The 19,376-nt window shown below is 37.8% G+C and overlaps 3 protein-coding genes across 4 annotated transcripts; 2 read left to right on the forward strand and 1 right to left on the reverse strand.

Annotated features, from left to right (window-relative positions):
• The first annotated feature begins 268 nt into the window (after window positions 1–268).
• Window positions 269–1,869, forward strand: tmem258 (transmembrane protein 258). Its single transcript, XM_014993830.2, has 4 exons — window positions 269–377; window positions 666–775; window positions 1,501–1,629; window positions 1,720–1,869. The coding sequence occupies exons 1-3, from the start codon at window positions 375–377 to the stop codon at window positions 1,625–1,627; spliced, it is 240 nt and encodes a 79-aa protein (XP_014849316.1). The 5' UTR covers window positions 269–374; the 3' UTR covers window positions 1,628–1,629; window positions 1,720–1,869.
• Window positions 1,870–2,761: 892 nt separating this feature from the next.
• tmem138 (transmembrane protein 138) lies at window positions 2,762–7,745 on the reverse strand. The gene is made up of 5 exons (XM_014993827.2): window positions 7,565–7,745; window positions 6,657–7,112; window positions 4,622–4,793; window positions 3,577–3,652; window positions 2,762–3,501 (listed from the first exon to the last, which is right to left on the reverse strand). Exons 2-5 carry the CDS (start codon window positions 6,782–6,784, stop codon window positions 3,389–3,391), a joined length of 489 nt encoding a protein of 162 aa, XP_014849313.2. The 5' UTR covers window positions 6,785–7,112; window positions 7,565–7,745; the 3' UTR covers window positions 2,762–3,388.
• A 498-nt stretch (window positions 7,746–8,243) lies between these two features.
• Window positions 8,244–19,369, forward strand: cracr2b (calcium release activated channel regulator 2B). Of its 2 annotated transcripts, none has more exons than XM_014993816.2 (18): window positions 8,244–8,308; window positions 9,691–9,947; window positions 10,034–10,145; window positions 11,277–11,424; window positions 11,856–12,002; window positions 12,094–12,190; window positions 12,937–13,032; window positions 13,110–13,297; window positions 13,461–13,532; window positions 14,295–14,349; window positions 14,932–15,011; window positions 15,114–15,234; window positions 15,323–15,449; window positions 17,208–17,289; window positions 17,382–17,496; window positions 17,706–17,813; window positions 17,981–18,057; window positions 19,062–19,369. In XM_014993816.2, the coding sequence occupies exons 2-18, from the start codon at window positions 9,693–9,695 to the stop codon at window positions 19,162–19,164; spliced, it is 1,983 nt and encodes a 660-aa protein (XP_014849302.2). In that variant the 5' UTR covers window positions 8,244–8,308; window positions 9,691–9,692; the 3' UTR covers window positions 19,165–19,369. The 2 variants fall into 2 exon arrangements, with proteins under 2 accessions (XP_014849302.2, XP_014849303.2); XM_014993817.2 differs by having other exon boundaries at window positions 12,094–12,184.
• The last annotated feature ends 7 nt before the right edge of the window (window positions 19,370–19,376 follow it).

Raw genomic sequence — 19,376 nt, forward strand, 5'->3', positions numbered from 1 at the left:
TTTTTCTTGGGACTTACAAGATCATTTCTCATCCTGTCCACTGGATGGCAGTCAATCATTTAGAATTTCTAGAAAGAAAATAGTACGGTATGTCCTGAATTTTGTCTCTCAGGTAGAACACACATAATAAAAGACTCATTAATGACTCTTTCATTGTAGATCACTAGGTACAAATTTACAGAGCAAATAACGAACAAAATGTATATAGCAGGGAGAGATTCGAAAGGCAAATTTTCCTGAAAGGCTAACATGAGGGAGAAAGTTATTTGACGTAATGACGTCATCGCTACGTCCAGAAAAAACCAGGAAGAAGTAACCAGTACGTGGCCTTTTCATCTTGAACAGTAGCTGCGGGAATCTCGTTTCGTCACAAAATGGTAATAAATTACTATATTTATTACTCAAAGTATATCATATTATGCTTTTATACATGCAACCTTAATATATTTTGATAGCTTCATCTTTACACGTTGTATTCTAGTTCCCGGATAAATCAATACATTTTCTGAATGGAGCAGCTAGCAAGCATGCAAACGTTGCTGAGCAAGTCATTAAATGTCTTCAGATTATTTGTATCACTTACCAAAGCCGGAAATTGTTTTTATGTTGCGTTACTTTGATAAATTTCAGTATTTTAAGGCTGCTTGTGTTTACTGTGGCTGCAGGAACTGGAGGCCATGACCAGGTACACCAGCCCGGTGAACCCAGCGGTGTTCCCCCACCTCACTGTGGTCCTGCTGGCCATCGGAATGTTCTTCACAGCCTGGTTCTTCGTGTATCCTTCCGCTGGTTCTGCTACCTTACTATCCGTTGTACACAACATAAAGGACAGGAGAGTATTAAATGTTCATTGTCCCCTACGGATGCGCCATATATGGCAACTTACATTTTCTATAACTTGTAACTTGTCAAAAAATAGTAATGTAACTTGAAATATCTCCTGTATTGATTGGAAAATAGGAGAGTTTCAGAGTTATAGACAACACAATTTGCAGGGGCTGAACAAAAATATATGATGACATATCAATTCACTGGACTTTTGGTATATGGATGTTTGAAATCAAACTCACAGCTGGGGGATGTAGAGTGGACATTGAAAAAGCAAAGTCAGGATACACACAAATAATAGACTATGCTGTACAATAATTGCACATTCTTATGAATTGTTAGCTTGAGCTAAAAAAAACAAAACAAACACCCCCCCCCCCACAAAAACCAATGGGGAGATCAAGCATTTCTCTGCCAGTACAACAGGTGTTGTGATGAATTATGTTGGCCTTACAGTGATGATTGGAATTACGACGTATTGTGGCAGTAAAAAATAATAATTATGGACATTTAAAACAAACAGAGGAAATACAAATATTACAATTAGAATAAAAAGTCCAATTGGTGAGTTTGATATTTTAATGCTTTCACCAGCCCATTTCATGTATATTAGACTGAGAGAGGGTTTTTTTGGGGGGGCTTTGGTCTGAGTTTACCTGAACTTTTCATCAGTTATGAAGTAACATCAACAAAATACACAAGAGACGTCTACAAGGAGCTGCTTATCTCACTGGTGGCTTCACTTTTTATGGGCTTTGGTGTGCTCTTCTTACTGCTGTGGGTTGGCATCTACGTATGAAGGTACATGTCAATATTCTCTTTACATTAATGGAGGTTTTTTGTTTATTAAGCACTTTTAACTGACTTGTATCTGTTTCCCTGCTATTTTAGGTGGCTAAGTCAAAAGAACATCACACATTCCAACGGGACAAAGAACATCCATCATAACACAACTCTGGCTTTTAATTTGATGGCACTGACAATATTATTTGAATCACATGGACTCTGGATTTAATTTCACAAGTAAAGGATTTGTACAAATTATCGTGTGGTTCTTTAAGTCTCGTGAGTGTTATTCTTCTATTAATATTTTAATAATACAATATAGACAGGTTAGGATTAAAGTAGGGTCATGTTGCACGACAATAACTCATGCTCTGTTAAATCTGTAATTTCATTGAAATAGACTGTTAAGGCTGTCTAGCTAAAAGATAATTAGTAATAAAGGTTTAAAAATCTGTTAAGATGGCCTGCAGTCATTCACCTCTAAAGCCAGAGTATTTCTAGAAGATACAAACCGCGCAGAAAAGCCCTGGCAGGAATTCCAACTCAAGACATTCTTGCTGCGAGGCGACAGTGCTAACAATTTTGCCATCATGGAGGCTTTAATCTCACTTAAGTTTCAGCTACTTTGCAAAGAAGGGGCAAAATTTTCAGTCTTTAGATGTACAAATATCATTCTGATATTCCTCGAAAGACAAGAATCCTTACTGCAGTGGAAGGCTCTATTCAGTATTAAATCGTGGCTACTGAATGTAAATGCATGCCAATCTTCATATTTTTATTAGTAGAAAAATAATAAAAACCATGTATAATTTTTTTTTTATCCTTTTCACAATTAAGCTCCATTTTGTTTTGGGCCATCACATTAAAAAAATTAAGTTTGCAATAAAAACAGGACATAGTGGGACAGCTACGTTTGCAAAACGGGTAGTTCAAACGATACTACCTGTCTCAAACAACCTCGCAGCTTTTACCAGGTTGAGAATAGTAAGTTATGTTGACACACTGAAGGCTATTTGTAGTGTGTTTTACTAGTGGCACCTTAAAGCCTCAATCCCTGATTAATCTTTGGGTTAAAAATAGGGCACCCTGCTTCACCTTGTCTCCTGGATAATACTGACTAGCCTACTAATGAAGGATTACACCATAATTAGATGAGGATTATTTAATAAAAAAAAACATTGAACACATACAAAGATTCCAACTAAAAACCCAACAAAGTTCACATAGAAATTGGCTTGTTTAACTCACTTTTACAATGTAAACAGCACAGGCTAACATTTTATTAAGGCAAACAAAAACATCTGATTGCTTTCTTTGAGGGAAATAAAATTCTACCAAATGGACAAGGACTACATGTTAGAGTCGACGGGTACAAAACATAAAATTAAATGAAGGCAGGCCATACTTTTATCATTCTTTCGTTTGCAGTAAGTGTGTAGTAGATTGCTTTTAAAAGGCCACAAAGATTAACAGGCTCAATCCTGATTAATACTATACTACATGTGCCATCCTTGGCTTGCCTGCCAGTGTAAACCATTTAACTGCCTGTCTGCCTCACTTTGAGGAGCCAGATAAAAACAAACTGTGAAACTCTGAGTCATTCACTAACAGAGCGTGAGTTCAATCTCTGCTCAATGGCAATTCTCTTTGAGTTCAACACATTACAAGCATGAAATCTAAGGAAATCATTCAGATATCAGTCACTGGTGAGCATGCCCAGTCTTGGCAGTTTCCACAAGGAGCCTTTATTGTTTCTCTCGACACTGTCCCATTGTCACTGACGAGCTCTGGCAAATTGATCACGCAGCCACATAGAGTCCTCATACAGCCTCGGGTCCCCCATGTGCTCCGCTGTGCGCTTGTATAAGTAGTAGTACAACACAGCCGCTGTGAACAGACACAAGCTGTAAGGAAAACCAACAGTAACTCCGTTTGCGTCTGTTTTATCTTTGAATTAATTACCTGTTCTCTGGAAAACAAAGAGAGCCAGAAGACCATCTGTCCACACAAAACGGTTCGAGTCGAGCCATCTTAGGTTCTGGGAAAGAAAAGGTAAAACGCTCACAACGCAAAGCAATTACACAGGGATGTGAAAATGTATTTGCCCCATTACAGATCTCTCAAGATTATGTTTCAATGATGATTTCACTGAATGAGGGGAAAAAGCAATCCAAACCAACTTAATCATTATATGAAAAAGGAATTATGTCCTAGGTCTTATAATTGGCTGACCCATCCATGAGTGTTTTAAATAGCTGTAGAGAATATTTTACTAAATATAAAGATTACATTTTTGTTTTTGATTAATAAACAGAGATTTTGTCTGGCAAACATCAGGTTTACAGCTTTAGAGTTTCTGGATTCTTTTCTTGGAGTGCTGTGTTATTGGGGGATGATGTTTTGCTTTACGCAATTTTTTTAATGGTAATGGTAAAGGGGTTGCACTTGTATATCATTTTATAAAGTCAGAGGACTCCACAGCACTTTGCAATCAGTAACTGGCTTGTTTAGTGGCACTAATGGCGGTAAGCTACATTGTAGCCACTGGGGCAGTCTGACAGAATAGAGGCTGCCAGTCAATCGGTACCACTTCTGACCAAAGATACAACAGGAAAGTGACTGAGACAGACGGAACAGGGGTTCAAACTGGCAGCCCACCAATTACAACATGAACCCCTACCTCCTGAGCCACATCCTACTTCATGCTGTCTAACAGGTTTTTGTTCAAGTGATTTCTTGATTGGTTGGACCAGTAACCAGGCACAGATGTGGCTTTCCTGGAAAATGTGGTTAATTAATGGTTGAGTTGATTTCTCAATAAATGAAATCATTTTAAAACTGTACTTTGTATTGAAAATTTTAAATTGTCTGAAAAAAAAAATCTGTACAGAGGTGAAATACTTTTTCACGGCACTGAACACTGAAAGAGTGTAGAAGTAAAGTCAGAAATGTCTTAATTTCTGAGTTTCTGTTTGCACACAAACTGTCTGTGAAGGCCGGAGCATACCAACACCCAGCAGTGGAAGCAGATGCTGAGGGTCAGGTAGAGAGCGGAGAAAAGGAGCAGAGCCCTGAATCTGCCCAGCAGCACAGACACAAGGCCGACCTGGAAGACGTAGGTGTTGAACATCATCAGGAGGATGATGATGACGTTGAACAAGATGGCGATGTCCTGGATGCTGCAAACACAGTTTTTGTTGGTTTATTTTGGGTGCTGTTTTTGGTCTGGTGACAAGAACATGAGGTGGGGTTTTTTCCAGACACTGATTCTGACTGGCATCTTGAACAAAATAATCTACTGCTTTGCTGTCCTGCTCTTTATATAGTAACACAACAATAAGCTTTATGTTTGGGTAGAGCCTTCAGTCTTAAGAATGATGGATGGTGCTCCTTTGGTCACCAGGTGGAGGAGGGGCAGGTCAGCATTACTCGATGTTCTTACTCTAATTTTGGTACATACTATTTTTAAAACACTGGTAGACCTAAACAACGGTGGAATTAAATATTATCAAATCAGATTTCTATCTTAAATTGAGAAACACCACATTAGTTGGCACCAGGAGAACTTACCCACCGGCAAATCTGTTGCAGATTATCAATCATCCGCAACATGACTTTTATATATCTGTACATATTTATAGTTTACTTATAGTTTTTCAGTAATTTTCTTGTGTACTCTGGCAGCCAAACAATATCATTTCGTTGCCACATTCACTGTTGTGTCTTTGTGCAAAGACGATAAACTAAATCTAAGAAACTGGATTTCTCATCTAAAAGGCTGCTTCAGTTCCTGAAGAAACTCCTGAAACATCTTCAGTTAAGACAAAACTTTCAATCAACCTTCTCCTTAAACACCTGGAATTTAGAAGCCAGTAATAAATTAATGCCAAGAGAAAAACTAAAATATATGACGGAGGTATAATTTCTGGAATGCTTAAGTTCAGGAATCAAGAAAAAAACTGAACTGTGATTTTTTTTTTCTCACATCAGACACTATTTTTTGTGTGTGTAGAGCTAAATCTGTATTACTTTCTAATGAAAGTGTCACTCATCACTTTCAATTGTTTGAATTTTAAGCTAATTGTATTAACTGAAATACAGTATTAACTGCACAGTTAATTATACAATTAATTGTATTAACTGTGCTACAGTTAATACAATTAAATGAAAACCAACTGTATGGTTTCCAATATATTTATTACAACAGATGCAGTAATCAACTGGTGACATTTAAGACTCTTCCTATTTTCCCTTGATTGATCACTGATAAATCCTGAAAAACTATTCAGGAAATTTTGCTTTTGGAAAAAAATCTGGTAAAAATTAGGGACAAATAGGCTTGTCACAATAAGCAATAAATCAATTAATTGCATTAAAGCAAGCTTGGTAATTTCCATTTGCATGATTTATCTTTTTTTCTCTCCCTCTCTCTACCAAAGAGAGGACACCAAAAGTCTTCAGTCTGCTGCATTGGTCTCAGCTAGCCCTTTTTTGAAGGACAATTTTGTTAACAGAGACTTCATAACTCATTTTGTTTGTCGTTTCTGTTGTTTTTATTTATCTTGGATACTTAACATGTCTGCAAGTTCCAGAATTAAATATTTGTTAGAATTTAAAGATTACTGATCTTAAAGAGGGTGAACTTGCATTATTATGCCACTACCATTATATTATGTGAAAATAGTCTAAAAACAACAATATTATCATTTATCACAATAACTTCTGGGACAATTTATTGTCAAGCAAAATTTGTTATTGTGAGAGGGGAAAAGGCTGTGCTTTGATGTACACATTGGGATTATTAAGTCCTTCATTTTCTGTTTGATTACAACCTCAAAGACCCAGACACAAGTCTTTTTTTTTCCGTTATGTGTTATAATTTCTTAACAAAAATGCAAATCATTCAAAATCAGATTTGGCAGCTCAGAAATAAAAAAATATCTCAGAAATCATATTGGTTAAAAAAGCCTTATCTCTCAGATCTACCACTATTTAACTTTAATCAGATGATATCTAAAAAGTTATCATATTCTGTGACTTACATGAAAAGCACAAGTTGGATGACAGGAGCTCCTCTCAGAAGTTCACTAAAGGAATTAACGAAGAGGTCATAGGCCAGCAGGACCAGTTGGATTAGGAGCACCAGTGAGTAATTTCCAGTCTGAAGCATCTTTGACCCGATCTTCACTGTCCTCTTTTCCTTTGCCTGGTTTCCTTCACGCTTCTGACTAGTAGATCTATTCGCTCAGTATGAACCCCGTACATTCTTCAGCACAAAAACACGGTCCATATGGTTATACAAAGTGGAAAAATAGTCCATTCACATAATTTATTTGGTTGCCTTTTTAGAACAAATGTTCTGAAATATTTTTTGGCAGAGGTAAAAGAAATCTGAGGACACAAGTCTGTCCAAACTGTCAGCGAAATTCTGGTACTTGAGCATGCTTTATCCTGTATGATGGCATCCTTCATGTAGAATAACCCCTTGAATGCATCACCTACAAAGAAAAAAACATAGGCAGTAAAATAACAGAAACGTTGCAGAGTAAAGGAAAACTTCCAGCAGAACATAACATCCTGGGAAATCTCCACCGATACGAGGAGTTGATGTAAGAGCTCCTCTGCCTCAGACAGCTAAATTAGAAGTAAACCCATCCATGTAAGGTCATCATGCTGTTACACAGGCAGGCATGTGTAAAGGTCGCTGCTGGGATTATGGCTCTGAGCGAACTAAATTTACGCAGGCACGACGACAATCTCTTGTTTTGTTGTTGTTGTTCTTCCATCTGCTTTTATTCACCTAATGACGACTGTCTGGCGCTGTTTTGTTTTGGTAGCGGATAATCTCGGAGACGGATAACTGTGGGATTTCTACAAAATCTACACACCTTTACAACAGCAGCGACTGTTATACAAGCAGAGTTTAAGAAAATGGTCATTGTCTACTCACCTGAAGTAAAAGTAGCTCTTCATTTCACCTCTTTCTACTTTTTCCCCCCAAAACGATGATCGCTTAGCGCATCCCCCAGCCCTTTTCAGCAGTATCGCATGTATTTCCGTAATTCCATGGTAACGCTTCATTTTTACCGTAATGGCAGCAAAGCGAGGGCAAGTTCATTTGTGTAGCACAACATAACATAGTAAGTGAAGTGAAACTGCTTTAAAGAAAAAAATAAAACAACAGAAGTTAATTCATGTAAACACATAAAAAAATAATTACATCAAAAGAGCGAGAGTTTAATTTGAGCAAAGCATTGTTGTTGTTGTTATTATTATTATTATTATTATTATTATTAGTAGTAGTAGTAGTAGTAGTAGTATTGTTTACAGAGATGTTTTTCAAGGAACCATTTTTTTCTGTACATCCCTTACTTTTATGAAATTCATCGCAGTGTGGTCTCTGATGACTTGAAAAGTCAACGTGCTTCATTTCTGACCAGCAACTCTGAAATGTATTAAGACTACCCAGTGCCACATGAACAAATATTTGTTTTAAATATATTATTTTACAGTGAGCCAATGCCATGCTTAATGTAATGTAGCAAGAGCCAAAAATTCAATTTTCCGGGCTACTGTAAACATTACGGTAAATATATGAAACGTGCAGTCGCCCTCTAGTGTCTAAAACAGGAACTTGAGTGAGTGACTTAAGCGATCAAAGGTAGTGGACTGTGTAGTACCGCGGCTGCGGCAGGTAAGTAACCAAACTTTTTCCAACTTCGGTTAGCTTATTATGCAACATGTGTCCCTTAAATTAACTCTGACCCTCTTTTTACTTCACTATTTCACTGTAAATTGTTGTCTCCGTGGGGGGCTTCTGCTTTAATTAATTTTTAATGGTTTATTTTGGTGGGTCTTGTTTCCTCTGCTTGAAATGCTGCCCTAAGTTTCAAGTTTCGCATTCACTTAAGAGCATTACACGTGTCCTAAATGCGTTTAACAAAATTATATGTGCAATTTCAAACGCAGATATGCACTTTGTAACCGTTTTGTTTGCTAAACCTGTTGTTTTATCTCAAGTGCTCTGGTATTTTTGGGAACATATGTTTGAAGTTGAACCACTTAAGCGGAACATCTTCTGCCACCTCTTTAAAATTAATGTGAAATGAATAGAGTCTATTGCAGTTTATTAACTTTGGTGTGGCTTCTGGCTTGTTTAGAGTTCGACTGACACACTAAATCTCTAAAACACAATGTTTGCACAAGTCTCTTATCTGGTGTACTATATCCTTTAGTTTTGAAAACTTCCCAGACCACCAGCTAGATAATTTACAACTATTATCAGCGTTTTGTTTTATGTTTTAACAGATAGCGGAGCAGAAAGATACAGTAGAAAGGTCAAGGCATGTTATACTAAGCCTGAGGATGTTAATCACCCCAACATATGTAAGACCAAAATTGCTTTTGTTGGATTATAATGAAAAATGTGACTTATGTGAATTCACTCTTACTGTAAAAAAAAATGTATAGCTCCTTGTATTCAATAGAAAATTCCAAATGTTGATGTAGCTACTAATGATGTTTACCCGTAGCTCTTTGGAGTTAAATCTGCTTGTAATTGTGGTAGCTTTGACAATGCAAACAACTGCAAATGTTAAATTTGCATCTCTTTCTCTCGTTCTAGCTGCTCTCCCCTTCAAGAACACATAATTCTTCTCATATGACACCATCCTGTTTTTAATCACACACGTCCTACTCTCCTTTTAGGGAGAACAACTTGCTGTGCTCTGCAAATCTGTATATGATCTTGACACACCTTGTATTGATAATTTGGCAATAAATATGAAGGAATAATTCCTTCAGTTATTGTGGCATGATACAAGATATCTGAAACTGTTATGAAATGTGATGTAGCTCGGACTGACAGCCTTCGTGTCATGTGCCCAGTCATAGTTTACTCTGCACCGTGTTTAACAAGGGAGTAGTCTCACGGACACTTTCTTGATAATTTAAAACAGCATTTTCTACAATCATGCAAGCAAGACATTGGTTCCAGTTCATCAGGAGAGTTAAAGTCCTGTTTTGTAGGCTAGAGATTGACTGAATCATTTCTTCCTCTTTTTTGTCTCCGTATAGGAATGTCTATGTGGCTGAATGATGGTGAAGTGCTGGTGGGCCAAGGCAGGGGTGAGGCGGTCCCACTAAGCCCCAGACTGAGGAGCCTACCGTCTGGCAGCCCCAGGCTGAGTCAAAGACGTAGCCCGCTGGCCTCACCACATGCCAGAGAGCCGACGCCGCTGAGCCCACAGGCAGAGACCATGGGCAAAGCCAAAGAGCTCTTTGTCCTGTGTGACAAAGAGGGGAAAGGGTTCATCACAAAACGGGACATGCAGGTACAATGGGTGGTTTGGTAGAGCAGCAACTTTAAGGACATTCATTTTTAAAGTGTTGATTTTTATGTTTTTGGTTCTGTGGTCAGAGGTTAGAAGGCGAGTTGCCGCTCTCCCCAGAACAACTGGAGACAGTGTTTGAAAGTTTGGACCGAGAGAACAATGGATTTCTCACTCCTGTTGAGTTCAAAACAGGACTTGGTGAGTGGGGCTGTGAAACGAAGCAAAGCTGTTTGTGAGACACATTGTCTTGAAAAATATCCATACCCCTTGTATTTTTTTTTCTTCACATTTAGTACTTGATGTCAAAGACTAACAGAAAGTAGTACATAATTATGAAATGGAAGGAAAATGATAAGTAATTTTCTTTTCTTTTACAAATAAAAATCTGGAAAGTGTCTGCATTTGTATTCAGTCCTTCTGGGTCAGTATTTGTAGAACCACCTTTCTCAGCAGTTCTTTTTCGTTTTGTCTCTACCAGCTGTGAAGACTTTATTGATTTAAAATGTTTATCTTTTTGCAAAATGGCTCGAGCTCAGTCAGACTGAGACATTTTCAGGTAATGCTACGGACTCTTAAATTAAATTTAGATTTGGACTAACTCTGTCCTATTTTTGGGTGTTTAAACAGCCATACTTCCCAGCATCCCCACAGCATGATGATGCATCCTTCATGTTTCACAATGGAGATGGTGATATACAGTGTTAGTTTTCTGCTAAATATTTCATTTTGCAAAAAGGCCAGAAAGTTACATTTTGGTCTCATCAAACCAGACCACCTTGTTTCATATGTTTGGAAGAAGATGCTAGAACTAAGTAATGTATTCCTTCTTTCCACTTTTCCAAAAAGATCAGGTTTGTGGATATCTGCAGGCTCTTCCAGAATTAGAAAGTGCCTTTTGACTGGTTCTCCAATGTTCTCTTTGGCTAGCCTGCCAGTTTAGGTTAAAGCTCATTTCTTGGTGGGTTTATAGTGCTGCCCTACTCTTTTGATTTTTCTGATGTTGATTCAACTTCTTCACAATTCTTTCCCTGACCTGTCTGCTTTATTTCCTGGTCTTCATGATCCTTTGTGATCACCAACAAACCTCTTAGGACTTGACAGAAAATCTGGACCTTTTTTTGTTGTTGTTGTTGACACACAGGTGAACTCTTTGCCCTGGATTTTAACGGCATCAGTGAACTGGTACAAATATATTCCACATTTTAAGATTTTTCTTTGTTAAACATTCATCATTTTCCTTCCACTTGAAATTCATGGAATGCTTTGTGTTGCTCTCCTATGACTTACCTTGAAGTCAAGGCTGAGCATATTTTTGGCTCCTTGGCTCAGGTGAGCTGATGGGTGTGGATGAAATGGCTGAGCTGAGCCCAGATGGATCGGAGGCAGAGAGGGACGATGTAGACTGGTCCCAGGACCCCACCGCAGCCAGATTTGTCAACATACTAATGGAGCTGGGAGCTGACAAGATGTTCAAAGAGTAAGACGTATTACTTACAGAATGTTAGTGGGGAAAACAGGTAGCATATTGTCTCTGAGAAGGGAGGGTGTGGTGTTTAGCTGGATGGCATGGCCTCTATGCTTTGAGCACCAGATGTCATAGAATGCTAATGAGTATAAAAATGATGTGAATCATTATCTGTGTCATTTATCTGTGGTCCTAAATTTTCAAACTATCAGGAAAAAATAGAGATTTTCAATATATTGTAAAAATCAACAAAGGTACTAAAATAGTTTATTTCTGTTGGGCTTTTTTGCCTCCTGTCTGTAGATTACACAACTCTTTTACAATCTGTTTAAAAAAAATCTTGTGTATTTGCTAACATTAGGTTGCAGGTGAACCACAGGGATATCTATTTATAAGATTTCATATACTGAATTTAAGTGTATGGTTTTGTGTTTTTTTAACAGCAAGCAGGAGCTTTTCACCCTGTGGTGTGAGCTCCAGAGAGACAGCCCAGAGCTGCTCGGTGCCCTGGAGTCTCTGTTAGTCCACGCCGTGTGCAACCTGCAGGACGCCATCAGAGAGAGAGACACTCTGGAACAAGCTCTTCTCAGGTCGCTCCTTCCTCCTGCTGCTTAAATGCTGTGCAGTTTATATGAAAACCATTTGAAAAAGAGTTAATCTTCTAAACCCGTTCTGCTTCAGAAGGGAGACTGAACATGATAAGATGGTCCGATCCATATATGAAGAAATGGAAAGCCAGATCAGGGAGGAAAAAGAGAAATGGGCCGCTCAGGTACAGGTATACAATGCTCTCGAGTTCTGGCATTCTTGGCAAAGATGTGTTCAAAAGTCTGGTTGTTATGGAGATTTAGTAATCCCCCTGCACCTCCACTGGAGCTTATTTGCTGCACTTCTCACATAGTGAATTTAGGAGATCTCCTCCATCAACCTTTATTTAACCAGGATGAAAAAAAAAATATTTTTTTTCTTTTCTTTTTTTAACGAGAATGTTCTGGCAAGAGACAGAGCATAATTACAAGCAGTCAGTTACAGATCGACACACTTTTACTCAATAACAATATAATTGTTGAAAATTAAAAACCTAGGTCCTAAATCACCTTAAAGTCAATGACACACTGCCTGCATCTACGCAAGGTTTTTTAAATGTTCCTGAAAGAATAAAATGAGACAAATTCCTTCAACTGAAGTTTGTTCCAAAACTGATTCTATGCTGCAAAATCAAAAGCCTTTTTACCTTCAGTACCATCCTTTACAATGAAAACCTGAACTTTTTCTCTTCATATTTATATCCCAGGGAAATAGGAATATTTGAAAATTCACTTTTTAATCCTTGCTTCATAAATATACTTAAGTTTTTCTCCAGTTTTGTGTAGCTTATGCTAAAAGCTAGTTTTATTTTAAATCTTTCTATGCATCTACTTCTAGATGTAGAAACAAATTAAATTGAGTAATTCAACCAATGTACCATTCAGCAAAAAAAGCAAAATTGTTTTAATTTATTTTTTGCTCCATTTTAAAATGAAGGATAGCTTAAAGGAGAAGCAGAGAGGCCAACAGCTGGAGGAGGAGCTGAAGACACGGGAGCAGGAGTTGGAGAACACAATAAACAAGCAGAAAGAGGTGGGGGCATCCCAGTGGTGGTAGACGCATCTCTCTGTAAGCTGTTTGTGTTCACGGGGCTCTGGCTTCGCTTTCAGCTCGAGACCAGAATCCGAACACTGAATTGTGAGCAAACCAACATCATGGAGCAGAACCGGCAGCTGCGGCGCCTCAACAGCCAGTTGCAGGAGCAGGTGGAGAGCAGCAGAGAGAGGCTGCAGTCCGCACTGCGTCAGCTCAGCCTGCTGCAGGCCAACGCCGCTCAGGAACAGGTGGCCCGACAGAGGTCAGCACCAAAACACGTCAAGTCTGATGAAAGTGATTTAGGTTCATTGGCTCAGTCATGTGACTAAAGTTTTCATGATGATCATTCAACGAAGAGATAACTTCAGTTAATATCTGGCAGGGTTTGTTATTCATTAGCACTGTTTTCTTATGCATCTCTGTAGGAATGTAATGAGGGTATCAAGAAACATCAAAAAGGAAAAGGAAAGTCTGATGAGGCAACTTGAGATATTAAGGTAAGCTTAACCAATCTGTTATCCCAACACGATCCAAAGATGGAAGCTATATGTGAAGAAGAGAGTTTTAACCACCATTGATTTTATAGACATGGTTTCCATTAGATGTTTTTATTATTTTATGCTGTGATGCCATTTAAAACCAAACAAATCTGGTTGAATGTAAATGTTGATACTTGTAATCGGTGCTGCTGTCTTGCAAGGTCCTGTTTGGAAAAAGAGATTATAGATCTCAATGTGTGGGTTTTTGTTTTGTTTTTTTTGTTTTTTTTATCTGGTTGGATAAAGATTGTCATACAGTGTGTTGATTAAAAAGTGTTGATGTTGTCTCTCTTTATCATGTTTCATTTTGGCTTGTGACAAATCAAATGATGTTCTCTGTTTGATATAAACATTATTAATGTTTCTGTTCTCTACAGTTAGTTGTATTAAATGACAGCAATGTGAGATTCTACCAGCTAAATAACAATTAGCCGCATGGACTGTTTGGTGTCAGGCTGGATTTAAATGAGCACTTATGAAAAAATTTATAATTTTACAGCCAGTTCAAAACGGCATAGAACAAAATCAGGTTTTGAGGCTAATAGAAACATGAATCCCCAAAGAACTGTTCTTTTGCTTGCTGCTTTGGTGGAGGAGGCATTAAACTGATAGAAGGGATTATGACTTCACTGTAGGGAATCTATTTCCCTCAGTAATCATTTTGATGTTTTCTCTCCACATTAGCTGTGTATTTAAAAATGTATTTATTTTTTTCTTCAGGGATATGAACAGGAGGCTGCGAGATGAGAAAGATGCCCAGCAATCACTTAAGCTGGTTAGTCACCGACACACTGTCCTTTCTTCGCAGCCATTCCCTTATCTCTTCAGTGAAGACCCTTGTCCTCCTTGGACCCGGCAGGTTTATCCAACCTGAGCCAAGTCTTGGAAAAAGCACTGTGCTTTCCTCCATCCCCTGGACAATGATTAGTCAAACGGGCAGCTCTTGCTAATGACTTAATAATCTAAGATTTCTGTGGAAGTGGTCAATGAAGCGAAGGATTGTGCTTAGTCGCAATTTACTGTCCCGTGTCAACGGGAAAAGAAAATGTTTTTGTTACCCTTACTGAACCCAACAAGTAAACTAAACTGGCTTAATGTTTGTTACACCATGTCAGTAAATTTGTCTTCAAGTGAATTCCATACATGTTTAATTTTCACTCACAGAAATGTCTGGAGCACAAGCTACGTCTTGTATTTTTTCTTAAATTATAATTTATGAAAGAAAAAGTGTATGGAAAAAAAAACATTGTGTTAAATTATTTTGCTGCAGAATAAAGTATTTTTGACTCCATTTCTGTCTTTTTAAATGTGAAAAGCATCCAGAGAAAATACTCATGTTGTCCACGTAATCTTCTAGAATCCAAACGTCACCAAGTCTCTGCAGAAGAGAGGGTCAATATTAGGCAACTACTTGCAGCAAGACAAGCCAGTAGGAAGGTTTGTATGATTGACAGTCTACATTTCTTCTTTTTTTTTTTTTTTTTTACAGTAACGAGACAGACAAGATTCAATTATTTTTCTTTTGTGTTGATCCTGAAGACGGCTGAGCTCTTCTGAAGAGTTGGAATTGACTGATACAAAAGAGGTCACAGATTCATCCAAGACCTGTCTACCGTCATGTAAAGTCCTAGATGAAAATGTTGAACAGATTCAAACTCAGGTGGGGAGAATCTTAAATATTCCCTCTTAAAAATATGAGATTAGACCAAGAAAAGTGTCAAGTTGGGTACCTTTTACTTTGCTTTTAGAGCAGACTTGTCGGTCTACAACGAGTGTTTAAGGTGGTGTTTCTGGGTAACTCGGGGGTCGGTAAGACCTCCTTCATCCGGCATTACTGCACTGGAAACTACTGCAGTAAAATGAGTTCTACTGTGGGTAAGCAATTCTCTATTGCACGCTAACATTCATATGTGAGAGTGATGGGTGGTATAGTTTTTACTAAGATTGTTAGCGCCACACTAAATTAATTGCTATAAAATACATTTTCCTGGAGCATTTTTTTAATACTGATCATAATTTTCAAATCTCTGGAGAACTACACTATCTGGTTATTAATACTGGTAATCATGGTCTTTTCATGTTCCATCAATGGAAATAACATTTAAAATGTGTTAAAACTCTGAGACTGTAGCTGTGCTATGATGCAATCTGGAACCGAATTCTGGTCTATTTCATAAGACTGTGGAAACAAGCTTATATTTCCAGACTGTAGTTATCATGCCATTCTCCAAAAGTTCTTACTCCCTTCTTGCTTACTTGCAAAAATCTATTCTTGAGATATAACAAGATAAATGTCAACATAATAATGTATATCTTCCCTTAACATCCCGGCTTCACAGTTGGTTTTAGGACATTCTACAGCAATATAACTATTATGAGAATACCAGAGATTGTACTAAGTATTACTTCAGTACAAAGGTTTAAAATGGACATAGAAACAAATATAAATGACAAATGACAGCTAAACTTAATAATCCCCTGCCAACTCAGTCTGAGTCAACCTTAAGTTTTATGCTTCATTGCAGACTCTGAGTCTTAATCACCAGTCTTGGACTGCAGAGATTTTTTTTTTCCTGCATGGTCCAGTTGAGACTTAAGAGCTTTGGGTACAACTGTGTTTATGTTCAACCATATAAAACCAGATACAAACTTAATTCCTTGGCACCTTATTAAATCTAGAGTTTGGTGACTAAATACAAAAGCTTATATTTCCAGACTGCAATTATCTTACTTGAATAATATTAAAAACCTGCTTTTAACCAACACTGTTTGACTAATGCCTCGTCCTTTAATACACTTTTGATCAGTCTGTCCTCGAAAGGACAAACACCTTGCTGTGTAAACAGTCACATGGAACGGTACTCTGTCATGTCTACCTGACAAAAATACACACCTACTATTTACTCTTTGTCACATGTCTGCTGCTTGACATCAGAGAGGAGGGATTAGGATAAAAGTGTGCTTCACTCTGAATTTTTTAACATGTCACATTACAGTCCAAAACTTTAAAGTAAGTTATTGGAATTTAATAAGTGAGAATGTGGAGGAAAATGACTTTATTTGTGTGGAAACTTACAGCTTGTCTGAGTGAAGACAGATTGGTACAAAGTTGTGCATAATTGTGTGGAAGGAAATGTTTTCATATTTTTCTAAATAAAAATCTTACTTTTTGTATTCAGCCCTCCTGAGTCAGTACTTTTTAGGATCATCTTTCAACTGAATTACAACAGGAAACTTTGGGGCAGCTCTCTGCCAGCTCTGCTTCATAGACTCAAATCTCTGCTTTATGTTCTTCTGGTAACACCTCACGCCCCGTCAGATTGGATAGAGAACATCTGAGAACATCTATTTTTAATTGTAGCCACAGACTTTATGAGGATTTAGGTCTGGACTTTGACTGGGACATCCCAACACAAAGTTGTACTTTGATCTAAACCATTCCAATGAACTGTAAGGTTGCCTGTTTGCTCAGCGCCGTAGTCCTGCTGGAGGCAAAAATTCACTGCAGTCTTTTGCATCTTCTCACATTATATCTTCCAGGATAGTGTTGCATTTGGCTTCTCCCATCTTTTAATAAACTTAGCTCTCCTGTCCCGACTGCAGCATGTTGTGATGACGTTTTGTTATTTCTAGGTGTAGATTTCCAGATGAAGACTTTAATTCTGAACTCCACCACTATCACATTGCAGCTGTGGGACACTGCGGGCCAGGAGAGGTCAGATGTGTGCTTTTAATTTGCAGAATCTTTGACCAATCAGTTATAAGTGGCTCGAGTGACCTATAATTTAAATGTTTGCATGTTTCAAGGTATCGCAGCATCACTGAACAATATTACCGAAAGGCAGACGGCATCCTTGCCATGTATGACGTAACTCACAGGACCTCCTTCAGTGCGGTGAGAGGATGGATGGATTCCGTCAGGGTGAGAGGGCGGGCCTGTTCTGGCAAATGCAAATCAGTCATTTGAATACACGCAAAGGTTATTGAGGAAAATGATCATTTAGAATCTCAGTGGCATAATAATGATCATTTTGTTTACCTCAAAAACTCGTGTGGGGAGACCTCTTGTTTCTCTCACGCTTGAACAAACCATCAAGTCAATCAAGTCAGTGTGGTGTGTTTTCCCTCCAGGATAAGATGTGTGATGGGACTGTGCTGATGCTGCTTGGAAACAAGCTGGACTTAGCAGACAATAACAACAGAGAAATCACGAGACCGGAGGGGGAGAGGCTGGCAGAGGTGAGCTGCAATTTGAATATTCAAAGAGCTTTCTGCACTGATTCACGTAAAGTTGCTGCCTAGATTAAATAAACTATATTAAAATATCAAATAAATACAAGATTTGTCTTTTTTGTTGTTGTTGTTGTTGTTGTTGTTGTTGTTGTTGTTGTTGTTGGCTTGCACAGGATTACCAGGCTTTGTTTCATGAGTGCAGTGCCAAGACTGGGTATAACATGGACAAGCTGATGGTTCACCTGGCTGAGTAAGAAACTGCAAAATGTTTCTCTTCCACTTACAGGAAACTTCAACTTATTGGTTTTAGTAACATTAACTTCAAAGTTATCCTCTATTTTTCAATTATCTAAAAACAAAAAAATATTGGTAACATACTGAAATTTGTCATTTTATTGTGGTTATATTGCAATAAAACGTGAAAAGTTTCTAGTAGTGTAAATATTTTAGAGAGAGATTGTTAAAGGGGACGATTAACGATTTTCCACATTTTGTTTTTCTTTATTTTGGATTTCTACTGCTTCTTAAAACAGCCCAAACTCTTAGCAGAGCCACCCAGCTGATTTTTAGCAATAAGTTACATGAGGTGTTTCTTTGGAAGATAATGTCACTAATCAGCAGGCACTGTCCCTCACCTATCAGGCCCAGAGAAGCCCAGTCAGTCACCTAGCAACCTGTCACCTGGCAACCCAACCTAAGCTACAACACGATTGGTCAACTGGTTTATTTGGATTTAAAGAAACAAGAGGCCCTAAAACAGCTCATTCTGGAAGCAGATAGGCCATGGTCATATACTAACCTTTTTGCGGAAGCATAATTGGTCCTCTTTATGAAACAAAACAACAAAAAATTCCCCCAAATATGAAACCACAAGCAAATCTTGGTTATTTTTGGCAGCTTCAGTAGAATTGTTCCCCAAACCACATGATCATTTTAGAATTTGCAGGTTTAAATGCTTCCTTACATATTAAGAAAATGCACCACAGCTTCAGGCTTTGTCTTTAAATATGTATGAATAAATTAATATCTGAACAAAACCAGGACAAGTTCCTCAATCTTGTGTTAAGCCATTCCATTCAAATTTTTGTTTCTTATACGTACATTGTTGGTGTGTATGTTACTGTTGAGTAGGCTGTAGTTCCTCTCGCACAAGCTGACAATTAGAGGTGCAAAACAAAAACTGTCTGCATAAATCATGTGGTTTATTTTATTTCCGTGTTAATTGTTTAAAAATAAATTCTCTTCTTATTTTAGGATGCTGGTGACCAAGGATGACCAAGGATGTGAAGACGCTTTTTTACTGACAGAGGACACAGCTCAGAGAAGTTGTTGCGCTCTCAGTAAAAAGAAGATTTGATGCTTTTGGAAAGCTTTGTTACAAAAATTAAAATTAAAAAAGAAAAAAGAAGATTTGCAGTTCAGTGTCACACACCAACAAGGACTGCCCAAAGTCACTTCCTTAAACAAGAAATTGTGGCTCTTTTCTCTTTTTTGACCAACTTCTATTGTATTGCCATACTTTGTATTATCAAATCTCTGTTATAAAATATATATTTTTATGATTTTTTG

This window comes from Poecilia mexicana, unplaced genomic scaffold (genome assembly GCF_051168715.1).
Source record: "Poecilia mexicana isolate PSO_F unplaced genomic scaffold, ASM5116871v1 scaffold_6, whole genome shotgun sequence".
In the NCBI taxonomy this organism is placed as follows: Eukaryota; Metazoa; Chordata; class Actinopteri; order Cyprinodontiformes; family Poeciliidae; genus Poecilia; species Poecilia mexicana.

Coding starts and splice junctions, on each gene's coding strand:
- tmem258 (XM_014993830.2), top strand. Junction 776..1,500: donor TTCACAGCCTGGTTCTTCGT/GTATCCTTCCGC, acceptor ACTTTTCATCAG/TTATGAAGTAACATCAACAA.
- cracr2b (XM_014993816.2), top strand. CDS start 9,693: ATGTCTATGTGGCTGAATGATGGTGAAGTGCTGGTGGGCCAAGGCAGG. Junction 15,450..17,207: donor TAAAATGAGTTCTACTGTGG/GTAAGCAATTCT, acceptor TGTTATTTCTAG/GTGTAGATTTCCAGATGAAG. Junction 17,497..17,705: donor GATGGATGGATTCCGTCAGG/GTGAGAGGGCGG, acceptor TTTTCCCTCCAG/GATAAGATGTGTGATGGGAC.
- tmem138 (XM_014993827.2), bottom strand. CDS start 6,784: ATGCTTCAGACTGGAAATTACTCACTGGTGCTCCTAATCCAACTGGTC. Junction 4,794..6,656: donor ATCCAACTTGTGCTTTTCAT/GTAAGTCACAGA, acceptor CTGTGTTTGCAG/CATCCAGGACATCGCCATCT. Junction 3,502..3,576: donor CTTTGTTTTCCAGAGAACAG/GTAATTAATTCA, acceptor GTCTGTTCACAG/CGGCTGTGTTGTACTACTAC.